The sequence below is a fragment of the Trachurus japonicus genome, chromosome 16 (genome assembly GCF_045865225.1).
Source record: "Trachurus japonicus isolate A0001 chromosome 16, Traja_1.0".
NCBI lineage: Eukaryota > Metazoa > Chordata > Actinopteri > Carangiformes > Carangidae > Trachurus > Trachurus japonicus.
The window spans coordinates 14,525,286-14,550,313 of NC_140922.1; the positions used below are offsets into that span (position 1 = coordinate 14,525,286).

Sequence of the window (25,028 nt, forward strand, 5' to 3'; positions counted from 1 at the left end):
GGTTGAAGTGACTAACCACCAGATGTCACACTGTAGCTGTTGGGCAACTGGTGCTCACCACTGTTACAGTGTTCCCGCAAATCAAACAAAAACCTCGAGGTGCATTTAGAAAAAAAAACCCAAACCAAAACAAATAATCTTTTCTATTAACTAAGTTCGCCTGCTTTTTTGTTTTGTTTTTTTTATTGTCATTTTCAGAGAGGGAAAACAAGACCATGGCTTGTTCCCTGATAAACAAAACACTCTAAATTAGTGTTTTCTACCAAAGTTGCATTTTATCTGACCAAAGTGATCATGGCCACCCGAAGAAAAACATATAGGCTACGAACATCAGGCTCATTGTAAAACACTGTAAAACAACAAACCCGAAATGTAATTCCTGCGCTTTAATACGTTTCGGAGCGCACCAGACGCGGGCGAACGTGCGCGCGCACGTGCACGCACGCACCAACACACAAACACACACACACGCGCGCACACACATACACACAGCAAAGAAGCAAAGAATTCATTTGCGGCAGACTGACGCACACTCCTAAAATAATAAGCCAAGCAAATAAGAGCACACGGCCCGCCGGAGTGTCCAGAGGACATCAGTGCGCGTAATCACGCCGCGCCGGTTGGTAGGTGTGTTAAGGTGAGGGTGTATTAGGGACCAAGTGCTTTGGTAAACCCGCTACTTCGATGAGCAACAAACGAGAGAAGGGCCTGTTACACAGTGCGCCCATCGGACTATGCCTTCCCCAACTTGGGAGGGAAGCAAAGCGGAGAACGGACCGACAGAGGACGGAGCAGCTGCGAGGGACGACAGGCAGAGAGGGACAGGCGGTCGTCTCCTGTGCGCTCTGGAGATGGAGATGACAAACCGCAGCCTGCACGGCGACTCCAAAGTGGACTGTGTGAGTTGTGATGGATTGATCAGTCGAAACGGCGGGGACTCGGCAGAAGTATCCGTGCCGCTGTCACTTCCCGGGAAGCGAACGACTCTTATGGAGGGAGACGACCTCTACAGACTGCGAGACAGAAAGGTTTTACTGGAGGGTAAAAGGCGCCTTTGCGCGTTGGCTTTGGGCACCGCTCTGTTCGGGATAGTGCTCATGATAATCCACGCCGAGCTGTGCCCCTTCGTTTATAAACCGGTAGGTTTGAGAAATTTACCACATGTCATGTCTTGTGTATTGCCCTGCGTATAGATCAAATTAAACTACAAATCATGAAGAAACAGATTATACACTAAACAGATGAGATACTTAGGTTGAAGCTGGCTGTACATTAGCCTACAACATTGTATTTCCTTGCCTCTACCACAATTTCCTAATGCCAATTCCACAAATCGTATAAGCGATGCATGACCCATTTGGACATGTTGCACAGGGCTCCACATCTACAAATCTGGAGCATTTACACAGCAGCACGTGTTCTGTAAAGAGTTAAATCTTTCAATTCAGATTCACAGCTTCACATTCACGTTGCTCCTGTAAGCTGGTTAAGACGGTCCTTTAACTCATCATGAAATGATACAGTCATGTACAAATTCACCTTCTTTGAGCATCATGCAGTAGCACTGAAGCCTGTTAACTGTGAGAGCAGCCTCTCAACTCTCCTTCAACTCCTTGTGTAGCAGTTGATTAAAATGAGATTTTCAGAGACCATGATATAACAGATACATATGAGATCAACAGACTGATAATAAACCATGTTGTCTTTTACTCCTGACATATTTTAGTAACAAAATTGACCATAATTGGTGTAGAAAAAAAAACACTCTTACACAACTGCCTGTATTTGTTGTCATAACAACTTCCTTGATTAGCAGACAGCACAGGACCCATGCAGCATAACAGCAGAATCTGCACCTGGGCTTTGAACCTCCCTGACCTACTGATTAGTTAGTCCATTTCCAGACACACTATTTGGTAGCACAGCCTCATGACATTAACATGCAGATCTCACTGGATAACAATGCCAGGCCACACAATCAACAAATTATTAACTCCCCCTGACTTCCTACAGCACACGCCAGTTCCACATGTGGAAAAAAGTTCTCATGCATGCCGCAAAACATCAGACCACCTCCATGCTGTGAAGGCAGTGATTGATTACAGTGTCAAAGAGCCCCACATTACTAACTCTCAATCTTTTAAGAAACCTATGGAAATATGGCCTAACCTTGAAAAACTATGGCCGATGCGTTCAGACATTTGGACCTGGAGAAACATGGTTGTGAAATTAACAGTGTTGGCACGAGTATGACATTGCTATTCCAGTATACAAATGTGAACCAAGAACAGGTGTTGTCTGTCCATTCCTAACAACAGGCATCGGCTTCGGTACCATGGAAATGCTGATGCACTGGAAAAGTGTTCTCTGCTGCAGTTAAAGCATATTATTTTGAAGAGGCTGCTTGGCTGATTTAACCATAGATTGTTCAACTATTGTCAGCATACATCCTAAATTGTCATGTGATGAGTCACAAGAATGACCTGTGACATCTTCCTCCCCCTGTGGGCTGACATGGCTTTGGGTCACACAGTGGCTGCCTAAACAAAATATATTGCAGTAGCCAGTGGTGCAAAACAGAATTATTGCTTTTTATTTTTAAAGCCATTTTTTAAGTATGCTGCGGGATATTTTGGACCTGCCCTATCTAAGTTAACGCCAGTCTACATAGTTATATTTTAAGCATACCTTTTCATGGTTATGCACGAAAACAGGGCTATTTATGGAACGTTTTTCCACATTTCACCTTTTCCCCTACAGCGAGATTGCTCACAGTACTTCAGGCTATCTTTCCACATCATTTAGTGTATAATTAGAGTGTTTGCATGGCCAGTCTAAAAGTCTATGTCTTTAGTTTAGCTGGGTTAGTGCCAGGAGCATGCACTTTGACCTGGATGCAACCCCATGTCCTCTTTTCAGAAACTCTCTGACGACTTTCCTGAAATGACTTCACAATCCAGAACAATATTTACACACTAAGACCAACAAGTCAAGCATGGTGTCCAATGTTCTGTATTAAAATGATATTCCTAAATGTTTGAATAAGACATAAAGTGAATGATTTTGATGAGCTCCGTTGACTGTGGACAGCGGAGTAGGTTAGTCAGCCCATAGGCATAAGAGACAATATATTTTAGCGTGACAGGCTATACAGTTTTGGAACATACCTCCATTCAATATGGGATAGAGGAACTACTAACCACTCCTTTGCATATCATCTTAATAGGCAACCAACCTGCCACGACACATCATCATTACTTGTCTGTTGTTTTCAGACTGTGTCTTTTTCTTACCATAGTCTATCTTGCCAGTGAGATTATAATTTCTATCTGTTCTATGTTCTTTTGTTTGTCCTCTAAGGTTTGTATCCACAGTTCAGCTACTTCACAGCTGTTTTCTCCAGTTGTTATTTTACATGTTTTTTTTTGTTTCTGCAAGTGACATTATGTGGGCCAAAGGCAGCACAAAGTGCCAATGTGTAATGGATGACGGCATCTGTGTGTGTTAGTTACAACGGATCTATTTTACTTAAATGAGGAAAATATATAAAAACATAATTATATACAATATATATTAAGACAAATTTAATAAATGGATGAGCAAATTAAGGGCTATGAACTCAGATGAACTAGGTGCATGTTGTAGCACTGTATCAAATACATATCAAAAACCCTAACCCCAACCCTAACGCATCTGAATGCAATATGAAACTAAAGTGTTGTGGCCCACACATTGTCTAACATGACAGTTGTAAGTTGACTTTTCTTTCGACTGATTCTGCAATAGTGTTGCAGGTCACCCACACATGGAAACCTGGCTTACAAGAATGCTTTCTGACACACATGCAAATCATCACAAACCAGGCTATTCGATTTCATCCTTAGTCCAACTGCACTGCATGCAACATGTTACAAGGACAGTATCATGGACACCTGTCTGTTGCAGTTCAGCAATAACTAACTTGTAAGTCTGAAAGAAAATCAGCAGAATGGAAAACCTTTACTACACAGTGACATATGGTATCTTACCCACTAGTGAACACGGTCGACGTGATGCTATAGGTGCAGCTTCCAGCTTGTCCAGCATCGGCCCTGAAATCTCAAACATTGTTTGATGCAGTGACACATCAATTGTTACCCGTCTGAAATATTCTTAGAGCATCTCCTCTTACTGACTAAACCTACAAAGGCTTTACGCACCTTGATGTCTCCTTGATTGTTCAACTGCATCAGTATATTATTTTTTTTTTGTTTTTACAAGTGTAATCATAGGTTTATAAAGGATACATTTAAATCCACCAGGGACCCAGAGCACAAAGACCTAATGAAACCACCCTGACTGACTCAAAAAATTTGAAAACTAATGTCAGACACCAAATATTTTTGCTTTGGAAAGTATTTATTTATCGCACAACACACAAAGCAGACCACTGGATTCAGTTTTTTTTTTTTTCACATCGCCATGCCTTGGGTGGCCTGCCCTGGTTATGGTAGCTCTTTGACTGTCCAAGACCATGAGAAACAATCCGTGTTAAGGTTAACCCAAATTAGGTTCAAGGGGTTTGAAATAAATGTTTCCAACAGGAAAAACTTTACAAAAACATTTTTAGAAACTCGGCAAGCAATATGTTGCTGAACGCTCTGTTATGGAATGTGGTGAAATGTTGAGCCTTTGTGGAGTCTTCTAATTAGCCCTGGACGAAATACAGACATGATGTGGATGCTACGGGAGAAACTGGAAAACGACGTACCTTGCCAATGGACGTCACACCATACCACCTACACGCGCAAGTTTCCTCATGTTTGAAAGTTTGCAATTATCTTTTTAACTGTAAACCACATTAAACTGCACGTCCCGTTAAAAAACTTCCACTGACGTTGCATCAGTTACACTGGGGTTCATGGATAAAGGGTGTAGGTCTTTAACCTGCTGAGACCAAGGTGGTATGGCAGAGGCCTATCCTTATTTCTTAATTTGGTTTGTGAAAACATCGAAGAGTCAGAGTCTAACCATCGGAGTGCATGTGTCTGTGTCTCCTGCTGTCAGTTCTCTGGAAAGAAAAGTGTTTAAGTATAAGCACTCTCATTACTGTAATTGAGTGGCTTTTTGGAGTACATTACAGAATCAGTAATTCCACTTTCATTAGGCCCAAGTTCTCAAAAAAGGCAAGGATTAGAGCAGCCTAACATTTTGCTGTTATAACACAACCAGGAGTATATTCCATTTGGACTCAGATCATCTTTCATGAAAATGAAAACCTCTGACACATCCTTTGTTATTTTGATTGACTAGTAGTATTGATAGAACACTAAAAGACAGACTAAGCACAAATGTTTATTTTCTGTACTGAAAATTGCATTGTTCATGAATCTGTATTTACATGGATTTAGTGAATGCTATTGCATATTCCAAAACTCAAGACCAAAGGCACCACCTTGTACCCTTGATACACTAAATACAAGGTAATGAGGTCTGCAACTAACCAACTCTAAATTACTGATTCACCTTTGAATCACTATATCATTGGCAAAAAACAAAATGCATGGTGGAAATATGGATGTTTGACTGGTGGACCAAATCTCAGAGTGATTCACTCACAGTAATATAATTATTAAAGAACACCAGTGGGGCGCTGAAAATTGTGAATGTTTGCATGTTTTTGTACCAGAAAGTTGTCCAGATATTTGATCTAAATTCTGTATTAATACAATGTGAAATATGGGTGCGTGTCTACAAGTCTGTTAGTTACACATTGGCTGGGGTACCGAAATTATGCCAACAGATGATAAAGTAGTTATCCTCCAGGGAAGAGAGTTAATATTTGGCACAGTTGGCAGCACAGTTGTTCTTGGGTGGGAAGCTGCGGAGGTATTTGCCTTTCTTTTAGTTGAGCAACTCCTTTTCGTTGATCATGCAGCACTATCTGGAGGAAAATGGCCCTTCAAATGGGAGGGATTACAAAACAAGACCAGGACAAAACAAAACGAAGATGTCGCCTAACAAAATCACCAAACCCATAGACTAAATTCAAAGACTGTGCTGTGATTCCAGCTGTAATATCGATGTTTGACTGGTGGACCAAATCTCAGAGTGTTTCATTCACAGTAATATAATTAGAAAGACTGTGCTGTAATTCCAGCTGTATTTACTGTGAAATGATTGGTCAGAGAGAAAGATAGAAGTGACCAAATATCTTTCTTATTTTGTTTCTTACACACCACTTGGCCTCATTATGGATCTACAATGGTTTAGCTTTTATTCACATCAACTCCACTTCATAACAGACTTAATTAGAGGCAGGTCATTTGGAGTCGTACAAACACTAATTAACTAACTGACTGACTGACTGACTAACTTTTTCACAGGCCTGTGCTGTCTCTCTTTGTATAACTTGATTTGGATTCTAGTTTTCACAAAAACCTTGATAATGGAAAAACTCTTGTAATCAACTGTTGCTAGATAGTAATCATCTTATGCCTTATCTCTCTTGTCTCCATTTCATACCAAGGAGTCAAACTTCGCCCTCATCATCAACTGTTCCATCAGCTTGTCGACTGGGTGTCTCCTCATCTTCATAATAGCTTTCCACTATAAGGACATCAGGGTGAGTCCCCCCCTTTGTTTCAGTCAACATGCATGACCTGTGTGCAAGAGTAAGTTCCTGTGTGTGTGCACACACCCAGGTTTATTATTAATCTTCATTGCTCAATTTACAGTATTTGTACAAGTACAGTACAAGTTGGCGTGCGGTAATTATAACTCAATTCAATGGCATAACTCATGAACGGTTCCTCTGCTGATATTGATGCACATTTGACTGTATACATGCCGATGACATCTTGAAAGCTGAAATTTTATAGAACCTCTGCTGTCAGATTAAAAAGTCCTCAGTGCTTATAACACACGCGTCAGAACAGACATGAATACAAACTGTTACTTTGGTGTAGGCATGTGACAACGATGCAGTGGTTGCAGTTAGTTCCTGTTTGTTCCAGATAAGCTTGGTTAGAATGATACTTTGTCAGTGATACTTGTGGGGCAGTTGTTTTGGAGATGCTCTCAGGCCACTGATGGTAGCCTCAACACTGATTATCTGTGTTTTATTTGCTGTATGCATAAAAAAAAACTCTGGACAAAACACTCAGCCCACACAGGCATGTACAATGTAGCAGCTGCAATATTGGTTTCACTTTCCCATTCACTTGAATGGCAGCGAGCCATATGGATTGGAAAAATCCATATGGCTTGCTGCCATTCAAGTGAATGGGAAAGTGGTCTCAGACTTTTGGACCCCACTGTATATAAAAGAATTTGTTAGAAATTAAACAGAGTAAACACTTTCATTCCTTTCGTTTTGGCTGTTAGGCCTGTGCGCTAACCTACATTTTTTTCTGTTTGGTGGCAAGTCTGATACAGAAGGGGTCCTTTCCAAGTGTGTAGAGGAGATAAGAGAGGGCAGGTTTAGGGTGGAGACTAACCCAACCCCTAACCACATACAATATACAGCAAAGTAGCATTCATGCTTTGACCTGTGGAGCAAAAATAACGTTTCTACAAATGAATTGGTAGAGGAGAAAGACCTGTGAATACAGACTTGCTTAATTTCCTTTACTTTCTCGAACATTCTTGAGTGCAGTTAAGCCACACATTGATGGGTCAACTACTAATGTAAACTTGCATACAAATTTCCCAAGATAGCTTTATGATATCTGTGGTTTCATAACGTTTATATCTTTTTAGGTTAAAAAAGTTCTCTTATCACAGCGCTTTACAAACACAGTGCACTGGAGAGAACTCTGTATTTGACTTTTCTTCTGTGTTATGTAACAAATAAACTGAAGAGATGTTCTTGGTTTTTGTTCTACCACCTGCACTGTTGTCCAGGCAATTATGAAATCTGTTTATAAAAATTGTTTGTCAACGGGTGTGGCAAAACAGGGAGCACATAACATAATGTCATGTCTGTGTCCTTTTGAGGATGAGGAAAGGATAATCATGTGTTAACATGTTACCATTGATATACTTGTCTTAAAAAAAAAAAATTCTATCTCCAACTTTGAACATTTTCTCTCACTCTTCTGTCATCTTCCTTCTTTCAGCTGTTCGTCAGTGACCACAACCAGTTGGACTGGCGTATTGCTATGACCAGCCACAGGGTTCTTGTGATCACCCTGGAGCTGCTGGTCTGTTCCATCCATCCTGTTGGCACATACTGGAAGGCAGGCCCCCACGTCAACTCCTCTTCCACAGCTCCGCTCTGTGTTTCCAACCATCACAACGAGGTCCTGGTGGACGTGGAGCTGCTATTATCAGTGCTGATGTTCCTCCGCTTGTACTTGGTGCACAGAACCATCCTGCTGCACAGCAAAGTGCTGCTGAGCGCCTCCTATAGGAGCATCGGCTCGCTTAACAACATCAACTTCACCTTCCGCTTTGTTCTCAAGGTACTGATGAACAAGCACCCAGCACGCACACTGCTGGTCTTCATCCTCCTCTTCTGGCTCACTGCGTCCTGGATGCTTACCCTGTGTGAGAGGTAGGGAAAGAGAACTGCATGTAAGAAATCAATACATCCTAAAATTGTAAAAATTTAAGTTAGAAGCCGAATGACTTGTCGTATGATTTACCACACACTGTGCACACTAACTCTTACGATAATAAAATAATGTCTTTGTAAATTAGAGCCACATAAAATAAGAATTTGCACCAAGCTTGGAGATTCATCAACCACGGATTTTCTTTCAACCTGGAACACCTTCAGTGAGCACTCTACTGAAATATACTGTCACACATACAATAAATACTACTACTGATAAAATGCGAGAAGTTAAGTTAAAAAGAAAAACTACAACAAAACAACTCTAAAAAAGGGAGATACCCCTTGACGATGAAGTAGAGATCTTACCCTACGAAACGGACTGCACTTATGGCGTAGCCAACGTGTTAACCTACGTCACGCGTAGAAACGACATAAGAGCCACAACCTGTAGTGGGGTTTCATTCAGGTTTGAAAATGCCGGCTCCAGCAGTTTGTGTTACCTGTAGTGTGGGCTTTGACGATCTGTCTTTGTTTGATGAACCAACAGAGAAGAAATGCTGAAAACAGAAGATGCCTTCGCTGCTTTTCATCTTGCACTACGGTCGAAGTCTGTACCTGGCCTCCCGCATGTTTAAGGCGTGGTTTTAAGAGTTGAAAGGCACTACCCCTTGCTCTTAAAATAATTGGGACAGCCTAACCTTATATGAGAACGCACAAAATCGAGTGGAAGTAGTTAAAATGGGACAGGGCCTTACTCTCCTTTGAATTCACATTAATTTCGGCACATTACTGCACAGCCAGAAGACAGTTAACTTAACTTTACATCACGTGAGGACAGAAAGTGGGCAAATGTAAAGGTAAAATGACACATTGTGGTTTTATGGAGCTATTTTTTGACAGACTTTGAGGTTGTTCCAGTGGTATAGGCAGCAGTTAGAGTCAAAGAAGTGGTTGCTCCCTTCTCTGTAGACTTTGTGATAGAACAAGAAATTAGATGCAATTCTTTGCTTGGGCGTATTGTCATTCTCTTTTCTTTGAGACTAGTTGCTGCTCAACAAATATTGACTGGACTCAGCAACTAGAAAATGTGAAGTCTGAAAGAATACCAGCTGTTTACTTTCCATAATAACCTTTAGGGCCATTAGTTTCAACATTAACACCATGTTCTTTATAAAAGTAACATTTAACTATTAATTGTCATGGAATGAGCAAATGTGTGTCCGCCCAAAGCAAGTTTTTCCAGTGGATCAAAATAGAATGAAATTAGCTGAGCAAACTACGTGTTTTACTCTTCCTGTGGCTTTCTCATGATTTCAGTTATCAGGCTCTGCTCACTATTTTGCACTAAATAGCGAATAGAACTTTTGAAATCTAAACATTTCCGTATTGCACACACATACACACACACATACACAGAGAGAGAGAGAGAGAGAGAGACTCTGATGGTCAATTTGACTTTCCTATTCTAAATAGACGTCCAATAACTGATTTGATAATCATATTCTACTTTATTACACTAACAAGTCTCTCTTGATACGTTAGCCAAGTAAACGTCAGCCTGATGATCTGCAGTCTGTTTGGCTGTTTGAACAGTGTGAGGTCATTTGTTCATCACAACCTTAATGGGAAGTTTTGCCTTCACTTTCACATGTCCCACTCTTGTATGTTTTGATTTGTCAGAAGAAATAAAAGAACCTTTAATCGATAGCCGATAAAACCTCATGAAACCTTTATGGAAAAAAAAAAAAAACCTTTATCAACTTTAGAGTCATCCACGCTGTAAAATGGGTGTTTTATTTACCACTGTATCTAAGACATGACACCCCAGAGTTTTAGATGCTGCTGCACAGACTGACAAGTTTGGTTCAGGCAGCTTTACATTTCCCAAAAAGTGACCCATATCTAACTGTAATGGACAGTGTCAGTTGATTACAGCAAAAATAGATCACAGGGAAATTAATCTGTTGTATTCCTAATAATTGCTAGTTTAACCTAATGAGTATTTAACCCAGGACACAGTAGATCAGCTTAGCATGCACAAAAGTGAAACTTGTCTATTGGAAAGTAAACAGTTCAAAAGATAAGGGTCACGGTTAATAATTCAGAGATGAGAAAACCAGATACCTATAGCACCCAAAAGCGCTGCTGCAGCAAGGCGGAGAGAGAGAGAGAGAGAGAGAGAGAGAGAGAGAGAGAGAGCTGAATAGGAAGGTCGGTCTATATAGACAGCCCACAGACTCAGTCCAGTCCAAGCAGATACCTGCCAAATTGTCGACAGGAAGCACCAAAATAAAACAGGACATTACAATCTGTGTTTTGGCATCAGCTGTTTCCCAGTGAAATGTGATTTATCAAAATTATTAGGTACTTAATTCGTCAGGTATCTAATTGGAACATGCATTTTTTGAGTTTTCTATAAAAGTGAAAATTAGACAGAGGAGTTTATCTGTATCACCTGCTCCCATATGTAAAGTTGCTAAATTTATTTGTTTATTTATGTATCCATTTCTTATAAACGTATGATTATGTTGAGTAAAATGTGCATGTTATGTGCACAGACGATGAAACGGGTGATGAATTTGAGTGTCGAGATAGTTGGGGTAATGTGAAGGCTCATTTCTGGGTGGTTAATGGGAAGAATGAGGCTGGGGCTTGCATCTTTGTGTATGACACTAGAGTCCATGAGAATACATTTACACTTAGAATACATTAAAGGGATAGTTCACCCTCAGTCCTCCGTGCCTTCTCTGAGTTACAGCGGGGCTCCGTGCAGCACTACATGTCCATATGACGGTTGCGAACGGAGCCCACTTTTCTTCGTCCAAAAAGACACACCAAAAAAAAACATCCAAATACCTCCATAGTGCTCGTCTGTAATGTCTCTCTTGTATTGAAGCCCCAACATGAGAAATAAGTCAATGTTTAAGCTTGTTGGAAGCGGAAGCTCCCAGTGTTGCTCTGCCGGAATCTTGCGCGATTTGTGGAGTCGTGAACTGGGTGTCAATGCAAATCGCACGAGATTTGGACGAACCAGGAAGAGCAGTACTGGGCGCTTCCGCTCCAAACAAGCTTAAAACATAGACTTATTTAATTTTTTTTCGGAACAATTTCTCATGTTGGGGCTTCAATACAAGAGGGACATTACAGACGAGCACTTTTGGATGTTTTTTGGTGTGTTTTTTTGGACGAAGAAAAGTGAGCCCCGTTCGCAACCGTCATATGGACATGCAGTGCTGCACGGAGCCCCGCTGTAACTCAGAGAAGGCACGGAGGACTCTGAAACTTCTCCCAGCCCTTAGTCGACATGAGGGTGAGTAGATAATGAGTGAAATTTGAATTTTGGGTGAACTATCCCTTTAAATGACACAGCCTCTTCTCTCCTCCCTGCAGACAGACCCAAGAACAAACAGGCCACATGGACACGGCTCTGTGGCTCATAGCCATCACCTTCCTCACTGTGGGCTATGGGGATGTGTCGCCCCACACCAGCTGTGGCAAGGCAGTGTGTCTCTTCACTGGAGTCATGGTAACTAGGATAGGTTGCTTGTTGAAAAGATGTCAGATTTAAAAAGAAAATACAGTTTAAAGTATCAAACATTTCTCTGTACAGGATGCATGCTCGGATGATGCTCCTTTCATTTTACCGTGCTGTGCGTTTTCTCTCTTTGTAAGGGGGAAACTTCCCCTTACTTTCGCTTTTATTCCATTTCCTCTCTGTTGTGTCGTGTTCGGTTCCAATCCACTCACTTTATTCCATCTGCTTACATTCAATTCTGTCCTGTTGTATTCTGCTCCATCTCAGTCTATTTTGTTCCATTAATTTCCTCCTCAGCATATTCATTCCTGATTTGTTCTATTTTATTGCCCTCTGTGCTGTTCCATATTGCTCTGTGCTGTTCTATATCATCCTCTGTGGTCTGTTTCACTCCCTTCTGTTTCTACTGTGTTCCATTGCAGCAACTCTCCCCCCATTTTCCTATTTAATTTTTTCCCATTTCATATCGTGTTCAGTCCAGTTTGGTTCACTTCTCTCCTGTGCCTCTTGTGTTCCACCCAGGCCTGTTCTGCTCTATTCCACTAGTTATCTTTATTAGACCCCTTTGTTGCCCAGCTGCACACCCTAGTGGTGCTGACAGACCTGCATGCTTTCATTCCCCTGTGTGTGTGATTTAGATCACAGCTGTAAATTAATGGATGGTGCCTCTGCAGGACCTTGGCGGTACCAGGCACTCGCACAAAAACACACAGAGAGGGAAACTATCAAGCAAGTGGTGGGCGCTGTGTGTGCCTGTATGCAGTGTCATATTTCTGCATAGTGATAACATTGCTCTGCTGCGCTCACTGACTTTCCTTCTCATCATATCTTGAGGAGATATGGCATGAGAGGCCAAATTTAGATTAGTTGTTTATCTCATCTTAGAATGAAAGCACCAAATATCACAGGAAAGAAAGACAGCATCAATGTTACTTCAAAATAGTTTCTTTCTGCGCATGGGAACAAAACTAAACTTTTTTGAAATCAAGATAAGTGTTGTTTTTACGGCGATGCAGAGGAATGGCAAGATTAAGACCGAAAGAAAGGTGGGAGGGAAGGTCAGAGATAAACTTGGAGGGTTAAGAGGATGTGGAAATTGTATTTGAGATAAAAATGAACAAGAAGTCTTTGAGAGCAAGGAGTGGCTGTGTATTTGAATAGGTAACAGACTTTGGTTTGTTGCCAGTTGCGTCACCTGTGCTTTAAATTCTAGCACAGGCAGATAAGAGTCCCCACTGTGGTTTTGGACGTGTCTGGTTCAGACACCTCTGTGACAACGTGGAAAACAAATCTTTTCCCTCTCTCTTTCTCCATCTGCCTTGTTTTTATAAGCCCCCCCTCCCCCCCACCCCTTATAAGGGAAAACTTTCCACCATATCCATTTTTAGGTGGTTTATTGTCTTTGGCACCACTACAACAGGAGGGTGTGCCAACCTGTGCCCATGATTTGGAAAAAAATAAATTTCCTACTCCCATCAGGGCAGTTCTGGGAGCCAGTGACTAGGGTGATGCTCACACCTGTAATATGGCTGAAAGCATCTACGGTCAGCACTTCTGCTCCACTCCAGCCATAACTCAATTTGCAGCTGTGTTCAGGGGCTGACAACACTGTTTGCATCCCATCACTATGTGTGGATGGATCCACGGAAAGAGTCAGTACCTCCCAGGTTTCGCAGACGGTGTAATGATGGATATTTTATGGCTGTTCGAGTGAAGCATACATTTATCTTTTAAAACTGGTTTGTGCTTTCTAATGCTCAGGCTTGATCTTGCTCTCTCCTTTTTCTCTCTCTCTCAAATGCAAGCCGAAAAGAGGAAAACAGGTAAACACTGGTTATTCTTTTTATCATTATCTGCGGAGGACATGGGTACAATACAGTGTTTTTGTCTGTGTGTCCTATGACGTGCTTATCTGAGTGACTATGTGGATGTGATTTGCTCTGTGGCCCATCTGAATATTCACCATTGCTCTGTAGTTCCCTGTCCAGCAATAGCACAAGGCTATTCTCAGAGGAAACCCGCACTATTATAGCAACGTCGCGGAGGCCTCAGTTTAACCATTGAACTCTCTGTGTGTAAATATAACTTAGATTTATTGGAAGAAAGAAAATGAGGTATGAAGATCAACATTCAGTTTTCTCAAACTGAGCCACTGCCGCGAATTCGGGCAAAATTAGCCAGTAAAACCTAACATCACTCTCCCGCCTTGAGTTCAGCCTCGTACATGTCACTACAGTTTCTGGATCAGACTTGCTCTATCACTGGGAATTTGTTGAGGCAGATGTTAAATATATCAGTAACCATGCCAACAGCTCTCCCTCTGTGTGTGTGTGTGTGTCTGTTTGTGTGTGTGGGGTTTTAGGGTGTAGCCTGCACTGCCATGCTGGTTGCAGTCGTTACCAAGAAGCTGGCGTTGAACAAGGGAGAAAAACATGTGCACTTCTTCATGCTGGACATCCAGATCTCTAAAAGGGTAAGAGTAATGTAATATTTTTTCTCAGAGGTCTGTCATAATATCTATAAAGTTTACATTACGAAACTCCAGAATATGAGCACCACATACCTGCTTGCCAAGATGTAGATTGTTCTTTGTTCAGTGTAGCTTTTTTTTTTTTTTTTTTCATTAGCCATATGATTTTTGGATGTGCATGCATCACCCCTTTTTCACCACTTTGCTTAGGAATTCAGCTGTTTTGAATCTTTTGCATCATTCTTACTTGGTACTTACTGGGGCAATATCTGAACTATGTATACATGAGGGTTGGATCTGTTTTCAAATGAGCTGCAATGATTTAGATTTGTGTATGTTTATGAAGTCCATCGTATTTATTTATTAATTACGTTGTATACCAGCATCCTCCACATGCAACTAACTGGTCTTCTCTGCTGTCAATCAATATATTGATAATCCTGATCTTTGTTGACAAAATAAGCTTGGTTATAACACTTTCTTGTGTGATGACCCAATTAACATTTGTGGCATCACACTTTGGGTGTGTTTCATTCTGCTTAATGGTGGGGAAATGCTGTAAAGGGTTCACTGAATGGTTTTGATTATTGCTTTTGATGTTCTTGTAAATAATTCACATTTTAGCAGCGGGCCAATGCCCAATGGGGTCAGAGTGACATGTTTGATTTGAGTCAAAATATGAGCTGTAACAGATAATACATAGATGGTTATTTAAAAATTGCCTTGGTGATTTGGAAAATAAGAATATGTGCTATACGTATATCTGTATCGCAAACTTCTGAAAAGTTGCAGAAGAAGTCAGCTTTTGGCCTGCGCCTGGACGGGTTCTGTCTGTGTTTATTCTTGTCAAAGTAACTGGAGCATTGCTTGGTAATGCGGCTCTAAGTGCAGAATGATTTGAAAAGTCTGTATTACACTGCCAGACGACAATAACATAACTCAACCCAAAAAGAAAAAATGAAAACACTTTTACACTGGGAAAAGTTTGGAAGTTGAAATATGTAAAATATGTTTTTATGTATTTGTATTGAATGGGACAAAACTGTTGGAAAACCACCATAAGGCAAAAATCCTTTGCCTTTATATCTGATTACTGACAAATTAACACCTAATTTTCACACAGATATTTTATGATCAGTCATCTTCATGTCACCAAATGACATCATTGTTTCTCAGCATTTTTGTGAAAATATTTATCCCATAATCAAATGAACTTCCCTGTATAAACACTTAGTAAACAACCAACTCCCCTCCCGCCCCTCAGAGGTTACTACAGCGTAACAAGACAAATAAGAAAGCTGAAAGAGTTGTCAGGATGGAAGCGTCACTACTTTCCATGTCGCATATGCCTGTTTTGGTTTGAGATTCTTTTTATAATTATTTTTGTTCCTTAAATAAGAGACACCAGAGGACATGGTATTGTGGGAAAAGAGGAGGGAGATGAGGTCTGCCAACCTCTTTATAGCCTTTTCAAGGCGTCAAACAGAGGAAATAATCTTATCTCTGTCAGGAAAGAAACCTGTGTCAGTTCAGGACGGTGCAGCGATAGGCAGGAAACTGGTCGAGCTTACATGTGTTTACGTGTGTGTGTGTGTGTGTGTGGAAGTGGCTTGCAGAGGAGTTACTCTGTAGCCTTGGACGGCACTGAAGTGTTTACTTCTCGGTGGGAAGAAGGAGGTGTCTGAAAAAAAAAGCTTACAAGGTAATATTGTCCTAATGTTAGAAAAAAAAATATTTTAGGAATAAAAATGTGTGAAGAGCGCTATATTTTTTTTAGGTCATGTGTTACATATTGAGTGCCTGGCTGTGGTAGTCAGGCTGCTTTGGAGGATACAACCATTTCCTTTCTCTTGGTGGCTGCATCCTGTCACTCGGTGCATCATTATGTCTTGCTTGTGGTTGTTTTGGTCTGAGTGTGTGTGTTTTTGTGCATGTGCGTGCATCCTTCTGAGCTTTCGGGTGCAGTCCAGATTTACACTGATGGGAACAAGGGAAGACATCTGGATGCAGACACTGACAGCCTCTATTAATAACCCCCACAACAGGGGCAGAGTGACATCATAACGGGGCAGTTACAGTGGTTTGGGCAGGAAGACAAACAGACACGAATAGAATCAAAGACAAAAATGCCAAAAGGTGATAGTGGAGAAATCCTGCAGTGCCTAAAACCTTACTTTCTGTACAGCCTGTTCTTCAAAGTCCTATGTCTAAGCCTCTCTGTGAAAAGAGGCCTCCATACTTCTGTTTTATCTGAAATTAGCATCATTGAGCAAAAGGGCTGAACAGGAAAGACTGTCTGGTTTTAATCAGTTTGCTTGGATGACTCATGATTTGATTCCCCATGCTAAAATTATAGATATATAGCAGATTCTGTCCAAAAAAAATGCGATAAGCTCTGTGTGGTTTTGTCAGTCAAGCCTAGAAGTTTGATTGACTTTATCTTGACAGTCTTATCACATTTCAGCCCCTGGAACTTCCTTGTTTGATTGGTCGATTTGAATGTTTCTGCCTTTTTACCAGATCCGCCACGCTGCTGCTAACGTGCTAAGGGAATGCTGGCTTTTGCATCGCGCAAACGTGACAAAAGGCAACCGCTGTGAGCACCGAAGACACCAGAGATGCCTTCTGGAAGCCATCAGAGTGTAGGTTACAGTTTTACTGAATCCTACCTTCAGACAGGATGTCTGAACGTTTGTATCAGGGCGAGGGATGAAAGTGGGTGGTGCTTTGTGTGTCTTACATGTGTATTTTACGGGTCATTAACTTAGTGTCAACATGCCTAACCACAGAGTCACACTTTTAATGAGCTAATTTAGATTAGTAATTAGATATCTTTGCCTCTTGCATGTGTGAACAAGGGTGCACCCTTTTATCATACAGATTCTGAGTCAGATTTTTCTTTTAACTATTCAAAGTTTGACAGTAAAGCACAATAAAATATACACCCTTTTGGACGAATTGCCATTTACACATTTATTTTCTCAAACTGGGTCAAAATGGTTCTCCTTGTTATTGAGCCAATTCTCCTCTTTCACAAACAAGTGAAATGCACGAGACAGGAAGTCCAGATATGTATGGTCATTATCCTGACGACACGATTATGTGTGTTGAGCCTGGATGGAGAGATTATATTTCCTGCTTTTACACCAGACAGAAGCACTATAAAGAAAAACAGACTTCAAAGTACAAGTGGAGGGCACCTCCACACTTTAGGATTAAGAGCAAACTATCTGGATGCTTGACTGCAATATAGAGATCCATATTTATTTTGTGTGGAGGGAAATTTAGCCCCTTTTGCCCCCCTGATATAGTATACCTCCTAACTGTTGCATTTACAGTAATGGAATACAATATTGTCTATTTATTCTTCCAGAAATGAGAGGTTCTGAATTATACCGGGACTGTCCTGTTTGCTCAAAAATAGGACAAAGAAATAGTCTTACACTGACTAGAGCATGATATTACATTGAATATTTTCCCTGTCTGTTGTGTCAGTGTAACATTTGGAGTAATGCAATTAAAGTGTGAATATGTGTGAAATACTTCCACATGACTGAGATCTATTGAACCTTTTGTCTGCACAGGTTTCGGCATTTACGCCTCAAACAAAGGCAATTGAGAGATTACGTAAGTGAGATGGTGGACCTCCCGAAGGTAAGCGACAGCTGTCACTGGAATATTTTGCACATTTCGTTGGAAAAAAGCTATTGCCAAACAAGATGACAAAGACACCCTCTAAAAGCACTCACTACTTACATAGAGTGTTACGCAGCATTTAACGGTCTGCTGTTTATCACTAGGTGTTCAGACACATTAACTGCTTGTTAAAAAATCTCCATAAAATGTCTCAGGATTCATTTGTGTCAGGAATTCATAGGCCCAGAAAAGTTTTCCATGTGGAATAAAGCCAAGATGTAAAGGCATTACCTAGTGAGAGGCACTAGTGTGTAATTTGTGAATTTTAAAATGCGTTTTGTTGATTGATTTATGTGGAAAACAAGCCTGTTTTTTCCATTCTTCAAGCGTAGCCCCTTGGTAGGATGTAAAAAGTAAGGCACGGCCACGCTAAGCAGAGGACTAAAAAAGTCACCAAATTTTGCTGCTGTTGTCTTTTTTGTGATCTAGCTGCTAAAGTGGTTGCCAAATGCAGTTTAAAAAATATATTTTTAAAGTATTTTTCGTGGCCTTTTAGGCCTTTAGAGGATAGGATAGTAGAGAGACAGGAAATGGGGAGATAGCTGCTGCAGTGAGAACGATAACCTCTATGGGGCACCTGCTCTACCAAGTGAGCTGTGCGACGCCCTGTGACACACCTTTTTATGGTTTCAAACCTGCCCCTTGCATGCACAGCATAATGGGGCACCAAGCTGGCAGCAACATACATATAATTCAGAAACGTCAGACACTATTATTGACCCAATAAATTCCATCATTAATATCTAAATTCTTTCATTTGTATTGTGTTGCTGTGTTGACAGATGCAGATGATAATGTGTGACCTAAGTGCCAACTGGAATAACTCCTATCGGGAGCTGGAGCAGCGTATTTTGTCCATGGAGCAGAAGCTGGATGAACTTAGCCGCTGCTTCCAACAAACCTCTGAGCTGCTGTCTCAGGTCCTACGTCACCGCAACCCAGAGATCAGGTAAACAACACTCTGCTACTCAGAACTGCTAGTGACACTGCGCAGATCTGCTAGCGACACGCTGCAGGATGTGGTATCTGCACAAAATCGGGACGTGCCTGCTAAGGAAAATAACAAGTCTTTTTTTTTTGTTGTTGTTGTTTTGGCAGGTGACATGGCTCTCTGTGTTTGTTAAGCAAGGAGAGTTAACTGCCTTCGGTGTTTTCATCTACAATATTCATGAAAATGAGACGGTAAATCCTCTCCACCCAGAGCTGCTCCAGACTCTTAACATGCTGAACCACTTGGAGGACTGGCATACCTACTAAAGATCTCATCTTCTGGCCCTGTGCTGAGTGCTCTGCACAGTGACTCATAGCTGTAAAATTATACAGATAAAATAAGACTTCAGTTCACTGTGGGAGAAGAATCCCCTCACATTTGGAGAAATCTGCTGTGATTTCAGCAGTTGCGTTTGTGACGGTGAGAGAACTGAATTAATCTCAAAACAAGGACTGTGGAGATCCTTGTAAATCCACACTGTCAAAGGCTCCAGGATGACTCTCGTAACCGCTATTTCTAAGGTTTCCTTGATGGACGCTGCCTTATTCCTGTGGAATAAGAGATATATATATATAATTTTTTTTTTTACAAGCTAATTTTATTTTAAACCCTTTTGCAACAGGTTTTTATCAGTCTTAGCCTAATCTGTTTTTTAGAAACCTCTTGTAAATCCTCTTTTCAATCACAGACAGTTTAATGGTTACCAAGCTGGTTGTTGTTTGCAAACCGAATATAATACAGTCTCCTATTATTCCTCCTTGTTCTGCTTTCCTCCAACCATCAGGTTAATGGTGAATGACATGGTGTGTTTTCATGCTCCGCCAACAGAAGAAAACTAAACTTCACTTCAAGTATAACCTTTATTTGAAACTGTGAGTCCTTGTGATTTCAATGGGTGTCAACCAAAATTCATAGATTCATGTCTACATTTGAGGTTGTAATCATCTGATGCAGGTAAAGCACCTACCAGTTTACACCTGTTCTCAGAACAATGAAACTCAGGGTGTAAATTACCTTGCAAGCGGCTCCATCTAGTGGACGTGGTTAAGTATGTAAATGTGGAGGACAGTTAACATTGAAGTCATAAAGATTATATAACAACCATAAAAAAGTTATATGCTATTTTTAATCTGAATACCAATGTCTCATGGGAGCATCACATTGTAGTGTAAGCTGCAGTGAAAACAGATCTGAAAAACAGAACAGAAGAGGACTCAGAAACCCCCCATACAAACCTCACTGTTAAAAATGCACTTTGTGAGAAAAATAACAAAACTGGACTTACTCTCTCTCTGGAGGATAAACTGGAGTTTTGATGTGTTTTAACTTAATCCATACACCGTAATAAAGTTCCCTGTGGGTTCATTTGTACTCCGGTATGTTGTCAAAAGAACTTATTCTAACCGTTTACTATGTATTATTTGCACATGGTGAAAACATGCAAATAACCATCCAGAACATGCTTATAATTAAAATCTATTAAGAAACAAATATGTTTGTGATTCTACGTTGACTTTGTTACTTGGATACACACGTTAAACAAAATAGTGACATCAGATTATGTGTGAAAGATACCTTTTAATGTAACAGCTGATTTTAAGTGTGGTGAACAATGTTTGGGTTGCTAAAACCTATGGTTAAACCAAACATGAGTTGATGCATTGTCATTTCGAAGGCTTCTTCAATGGTTTCGTTTTTGTCCAGTTTTGTAGCTGGTGCCAAATGTAAGCAGAAGGCCTAAAGAACAGTTGTCCACAGTCACATGAAAAGGGCATTTTGCATTTCCTCTTAACTTTACGTCTCCGTGGGAGCCCTGAAGGATGGGACTTTTTCTGCGATTTGCCCTTCATGTGTTCAGCTAAGAGTCTTGCTCCTATGAAAGTCTCCCCGCAGCTGACGCAGATGTAGCTTACGGCCTCCGCATGCTGAACACAGTGTCGCAGGAGGTGCAGCCGGTGCTTAAAAGCTCGGCCACACTTGCACTGGTGCGAGCGGCGGCCTCTGTGGAGGTAGCGGTGGCTTATGATGAGGGAGGGCTGCCGCAAGATGGCGCCACACTGCCTGCAGGGGTGGGGGACCTTGGAGCGCCAGCCGGTGTTCATGCGTTTCATCAAGGCCACATCTTTGCTGTCGTTCTCGAACATGGCCAAAATAGTGGGTGAGACGGGGTTGGAGGCTGCTGCAGTGGCCGTGGTTCTGCCGCACTTCAGGGGAGTGGACGTTGGATCATTGTGGAGCTTCACTTTACGGACCTGGCCAACCACATTTGGACCACTAATAGGAGACTGGACTGTGGTGCCAGGTAAACTTGAACCCTTTTTATCAGTCAACGCTGATGGATTGGTAATAATGCATACTTTGGTGCTCACCAGTGACGTGTGGACTCTGGTAACATGGTTTAACAATGTTTTCTCAGAAGTGAAGAAGGATTTGCATATGCTACATGGTTTCGGCATTGTCTCTGAACAAAATAAGACCAAAGGCGATTTGCCTTGCTTGGGACACGGGTGTTGCTGGTACAAGTTCTCGTGAGAGAGAACCTGCCCACAGATGCCACAGGAATACAAAGGCATGTAGTGCTCCTTAAGATCAGCCTCCCTCTGAAAGACCGTCTTGCACAGCGAACACTGATATTTTACCCTTACACCACTACAGTGCAGCAAATGGAGCTTCATTGATCTAAAGGGGCCGCGACCACATGCAGCACATACTGAACTATTAACACTAGAAGGGGCTGCAGGCTTTTGTTTAGAGTGCAGACTATTGGAAGAGTCACTGGAATTGTCAGCTGAACTTGAGCCACCGTCTGATTCTTGATCATCTGGTCTCACGTTTAAAGGTTTACTGAACGTCCTATCCTCGTCATCGGATTCGGAGGTTGTTGAATCATCTACCTTTTCACAGTCTTTATCATCGTTATCATCTTCGCCCACTATATATTCTACACTGCTTACAGATGTCCCGGGTCTCATCATGGTTCTTTTCGGAGGCCTTAAGGCTGGCATTGAGTCACACGGTACAGAGTTTGTACTTTGCTGTACAGTCCCCTCAGTCGAAAAGAAGTCAGTGTTCTGATTTTGATGTTTGATCGCAGAAATCAAAGAGGGAGCTCCTTTAAAAGTCGCTGCTGCGCCAGTGCAATGTACCTCTGCATGCTTGTTCAATTCCCACACATTACTGAAAGACTGATGGCACTTTTTGCAGAAGGGTGGAGAGTGCACATTATCCAGGTGCATGGAGAGCGACGTCAGGCGTCGGAAAATAATCTTGCAGATGTGGCAGGTGGCTTTAATATTGTGGCTTTTGTAATGTGACATCAAGTTATTTATGTTTCTGAATTGTTTGCCACATTCCCAACATTTCGCCTGTGTGAGTGCATCATCCACCTGCCTTTTCACAGAGATACACCACTCATCATCACTGCTGGAGTATTCAGACATATGGAGCTGGTCAGGGCAAACTCTGGATTACCTGCAATTTAAGGCAGAATGGAGAGAATCACATAAAAATGCCAAGCGATAAGTCTCTATTACATCGCATATTTAATCTTTATTTGTGATTGGATTACTTGTTTGTTTAAGTCAGTTATCACAAAAAATGTGAGACATTCTCTGAAATATTTCCAGAACTACTGGACTGGAGTCATGGCCCCCATAAGGTTGTATGCGAGTTACTTTGTTCACCTCCTGACTTTTCCTCTTGTGCTCTTGTTAAGTCATACACTAGTCACAGAAAAAGTTAGGGATATTTGACTTCTGGGTTTAATTTATGGAACATTTTTAAAGTTTATGCAACAGTGATATTATATCATGAAAGTAGGGGATTTAAGTAGAAGTATGGAACGGCAATTTCCTCATCTCCAACAATTTATTGAAACAAAAGCAACAACAGTGTTGAGACAGCAGCTCATGCGGTCGAAGGACGTCCACTTCTCCGCCTTTCTGTGACTCTTCCAGTCTCTCTGCTCAACCTGCTGATGATTGAGGGGAGAAAACGCCAGCACACTCTCAATATCCCTTTGACGGGACCAAAGTCTTTTTCAACATTGAAAAAGACTTCTGTCGAAACGTCTGTGCTTGCCTGTCCTGCAATAAAGAATCGTCAAAGGGATATTGAGAGTGTGCTGGCTTTTTCTCCCCTCAGTCTGCTGCTGTAGACGTGCACCTCTTTAAGATTTATCCTTTTATATTTTTTTGGGTGAGTGCTCGCTTCTTCCTGTGTTCAACCTGCTGATGATGACACTCTGAGCTCAGTGGACACTTCCCTCTGACAACATCCCCCCTGAAGCCTCGACATGTTGATGGATTGTTATAGTTGTCATCTTGGTCTCATGATGTCAAAATGTGAACAGCATGATGAAGAGGACTGTTTCAATACAAAACCGTCACTGAACCAGAAAATTTAGTGGTCGACTCATCAGACACTTGTTGTGATTTTTGTGGTTAATCACAAGCATGTTACAGCATGTTAATATGTTAAAAGACTGTCTGAAACATGGAACAGATGGACATTAGCTTCACCTGTTAAAGTTTATTTCACCCTAAAGTCCAACATCCCTAACTTTTTGTGAGTAGTGTATGTCTCTTCAACTGTTACACAGATTAAACTGAGTGCCATTAAACTAGTTACAGACAGAATTACATAATCGGGGCAAAGATTCAATTCATCTATTCAACCAATCTGTCCAAATGTGTCTTCTGTCTATAGAGACAAAGAAAAAACCCATCAGCCTCGGTGCTTGGTGTTTGGTGCTCATCATCAGCCGACCATAGCATGCTAACAGCACACTTGGTTTACAATAGCATGTTAGCACTAAGCCCACAGCCCCTCAGTGTGAGTAGGTCCCGCCAGCGGACAGAGATGCTAGCGTGGCCGTGGGCTCTCGGTCCTGCTCACATCGCTATTGTTTTTGTCTTACACCATTGTTACATCATTTACATTCAGACAGAGTAAGTTAAGCTAGCCGAGGAAGAGCTTACAGTCTTTTTTGCAGCTCTGGAGATTTAAACTTTTCGTGTCTTGACATACAGGCTACTTCGGCTGACCACACAAACCCATCAACACTTTTCATTGTTTCCGACTTTGTCACGTCAACAAACATTAGTTAGACTTTTATCTGCATCAGGAAAGTACTCACCTCTGTCCACAGAAACTGCACCAACAGGCCCGCGCCACAGAGCAACGGTGGGATAATACGACTCCTCCAAACAAGACGATGACGACTCGTCCAAGTCATTTACTGTATGTTGCTAAAAATATATTACGCGCTAGCGTTAATGTGGACTTGTACGCAGTGACTTGGGCTTTCGGAGAGATAACATGTGTATCTGAAGCGATCCAGCTGTGCAGCTGACGATAACACATGTGGGATTCAGCATATCACTACGAAATATTTATAATTTCACATTTTAATGACTCCGTGATATTGTTGATGGCGTCCGCAAGGCTGCTCCCTCCCTCCTCCAATCCATCTCCGGTTAAAAACGGAAGAGAGGCGCCCACATCAGAGACGGTGTAGGATCTTTGCCTACATATCCCAGTGTGCATCACTCTCCACCTCAACACTTAAATATGCCTTCAAAAAAAAAGAACGGGCTGTAGTTTTATTTTATTTTATTTAAGGAAACTAGGAAACTTTTTATTTATGCCCTTTATGCCATTATAGGACATTTTAGGATGCGATTATTATCATTAACAAAAAGCAGAAAAACTCGGTTGAACGAGAAGAATTGCAGGTTATATAAATATCTTCCCATTATTCCTTCATAAAGTAAGATTTTTTTAAAAAAAGAAGCGG

General features: G+C 41.4%; 2 protein-coding genes across 3 annotated transcripts; one reads left to right on the top strand and one right to left on the bottom strand.

Annotated features, from left to right (window-relative positions):
* The first annotated feature begins 476 nt into the window (after positions 1-476).
* kcnn4 (potassium intermediate/small conductance calcium-activated channel, subfamily N, member 4) lies at positions 477-20,722 on the top strand. Of its 2 annotated transcripts, XM_085801821.1 has the most exons (9): positions 477-1,139; positions 6,509-6,604; positions 8,100-8,536; positions 11,930-12,065; positions 14,437-14,547; positions 17,065-17,186; positions 18,129-18,198; positions 19,023-19,189; positions 19,339-20,722. In XM_085801821.1, the coding sequence occupies exons 1-9, from the start codon at positions 735-737 to the stop codon at positions 19,340-19,342; spliced, it is 1,548 nt and encodes a 515-aa protein (XP_085657947.1). In that variant the 5' UTR covers positions 477-734; the 3' UTR covers positions 19,343-20,722. The 2 variants fall into 2 exon arrangements, with proteins under 2 accessions (XP_085657947.1, XP_085657948.1); XM_085801822.1 differs by lacking the exon at positions 19,339-20,722 and having other exon boundaries at positions 516-1,139; positions 19,023-19,193.
* On the bottom strand, positions 20,338-24,688 carry LOC146972065 (uncharacterized). The gene is made up of 2 exons (XM_085801815.1): positions 24,369-24,688; positions 20,338-22,702 (listed from the first exon to the last, which is right to left on the bottom strand). Exon 2 carries the CDS (start codon positions 22,669-22,671, stop codon positions 20,896-20,898), a length of 1,776 nt encoding a protein of 591 aa, XP_085657941.1. The 5' UTR covers positions 22,672-22,702; positions 24,369-24,688; the 3' UTR covers positions 20,338-20,895.
* Between the last annotated feature and the right edge of the window lie 340 nt (positions 24,689-25,028).

Bases quoted from the DNA above. Each gene is read 5' to 3' on its own strand.
- kcnn4 (XM_085801821.1), top strand. From the start codon at position 735: ATGCCTTCCCCAACTTGGGAGGGAAGCAAAGCGGAGAACGGACCGACA. The intron at 1,140-6,508 runs GTAGGTTTGAGA...TTTCATACCAAG, and splicing joins GCCCCTTCGTTTATAAACCG to GAGTCAAACTTCGCCCTCAT. The intron at 12,066-14,436 runs GTAACTAGGATA...GTGGGGTTTTAG, and splicing joins GTCTCTTCACTGGAGTCATG to GGTGTAGCCTGCACTGCCAT.
- LOC146972065 (XM_085801815.1), bottom strand. From the start codon at position 22,671: ATGTCTGAATACTCCAGCAGTGATGATGAGTGGTGTATCTCTGTGAAA.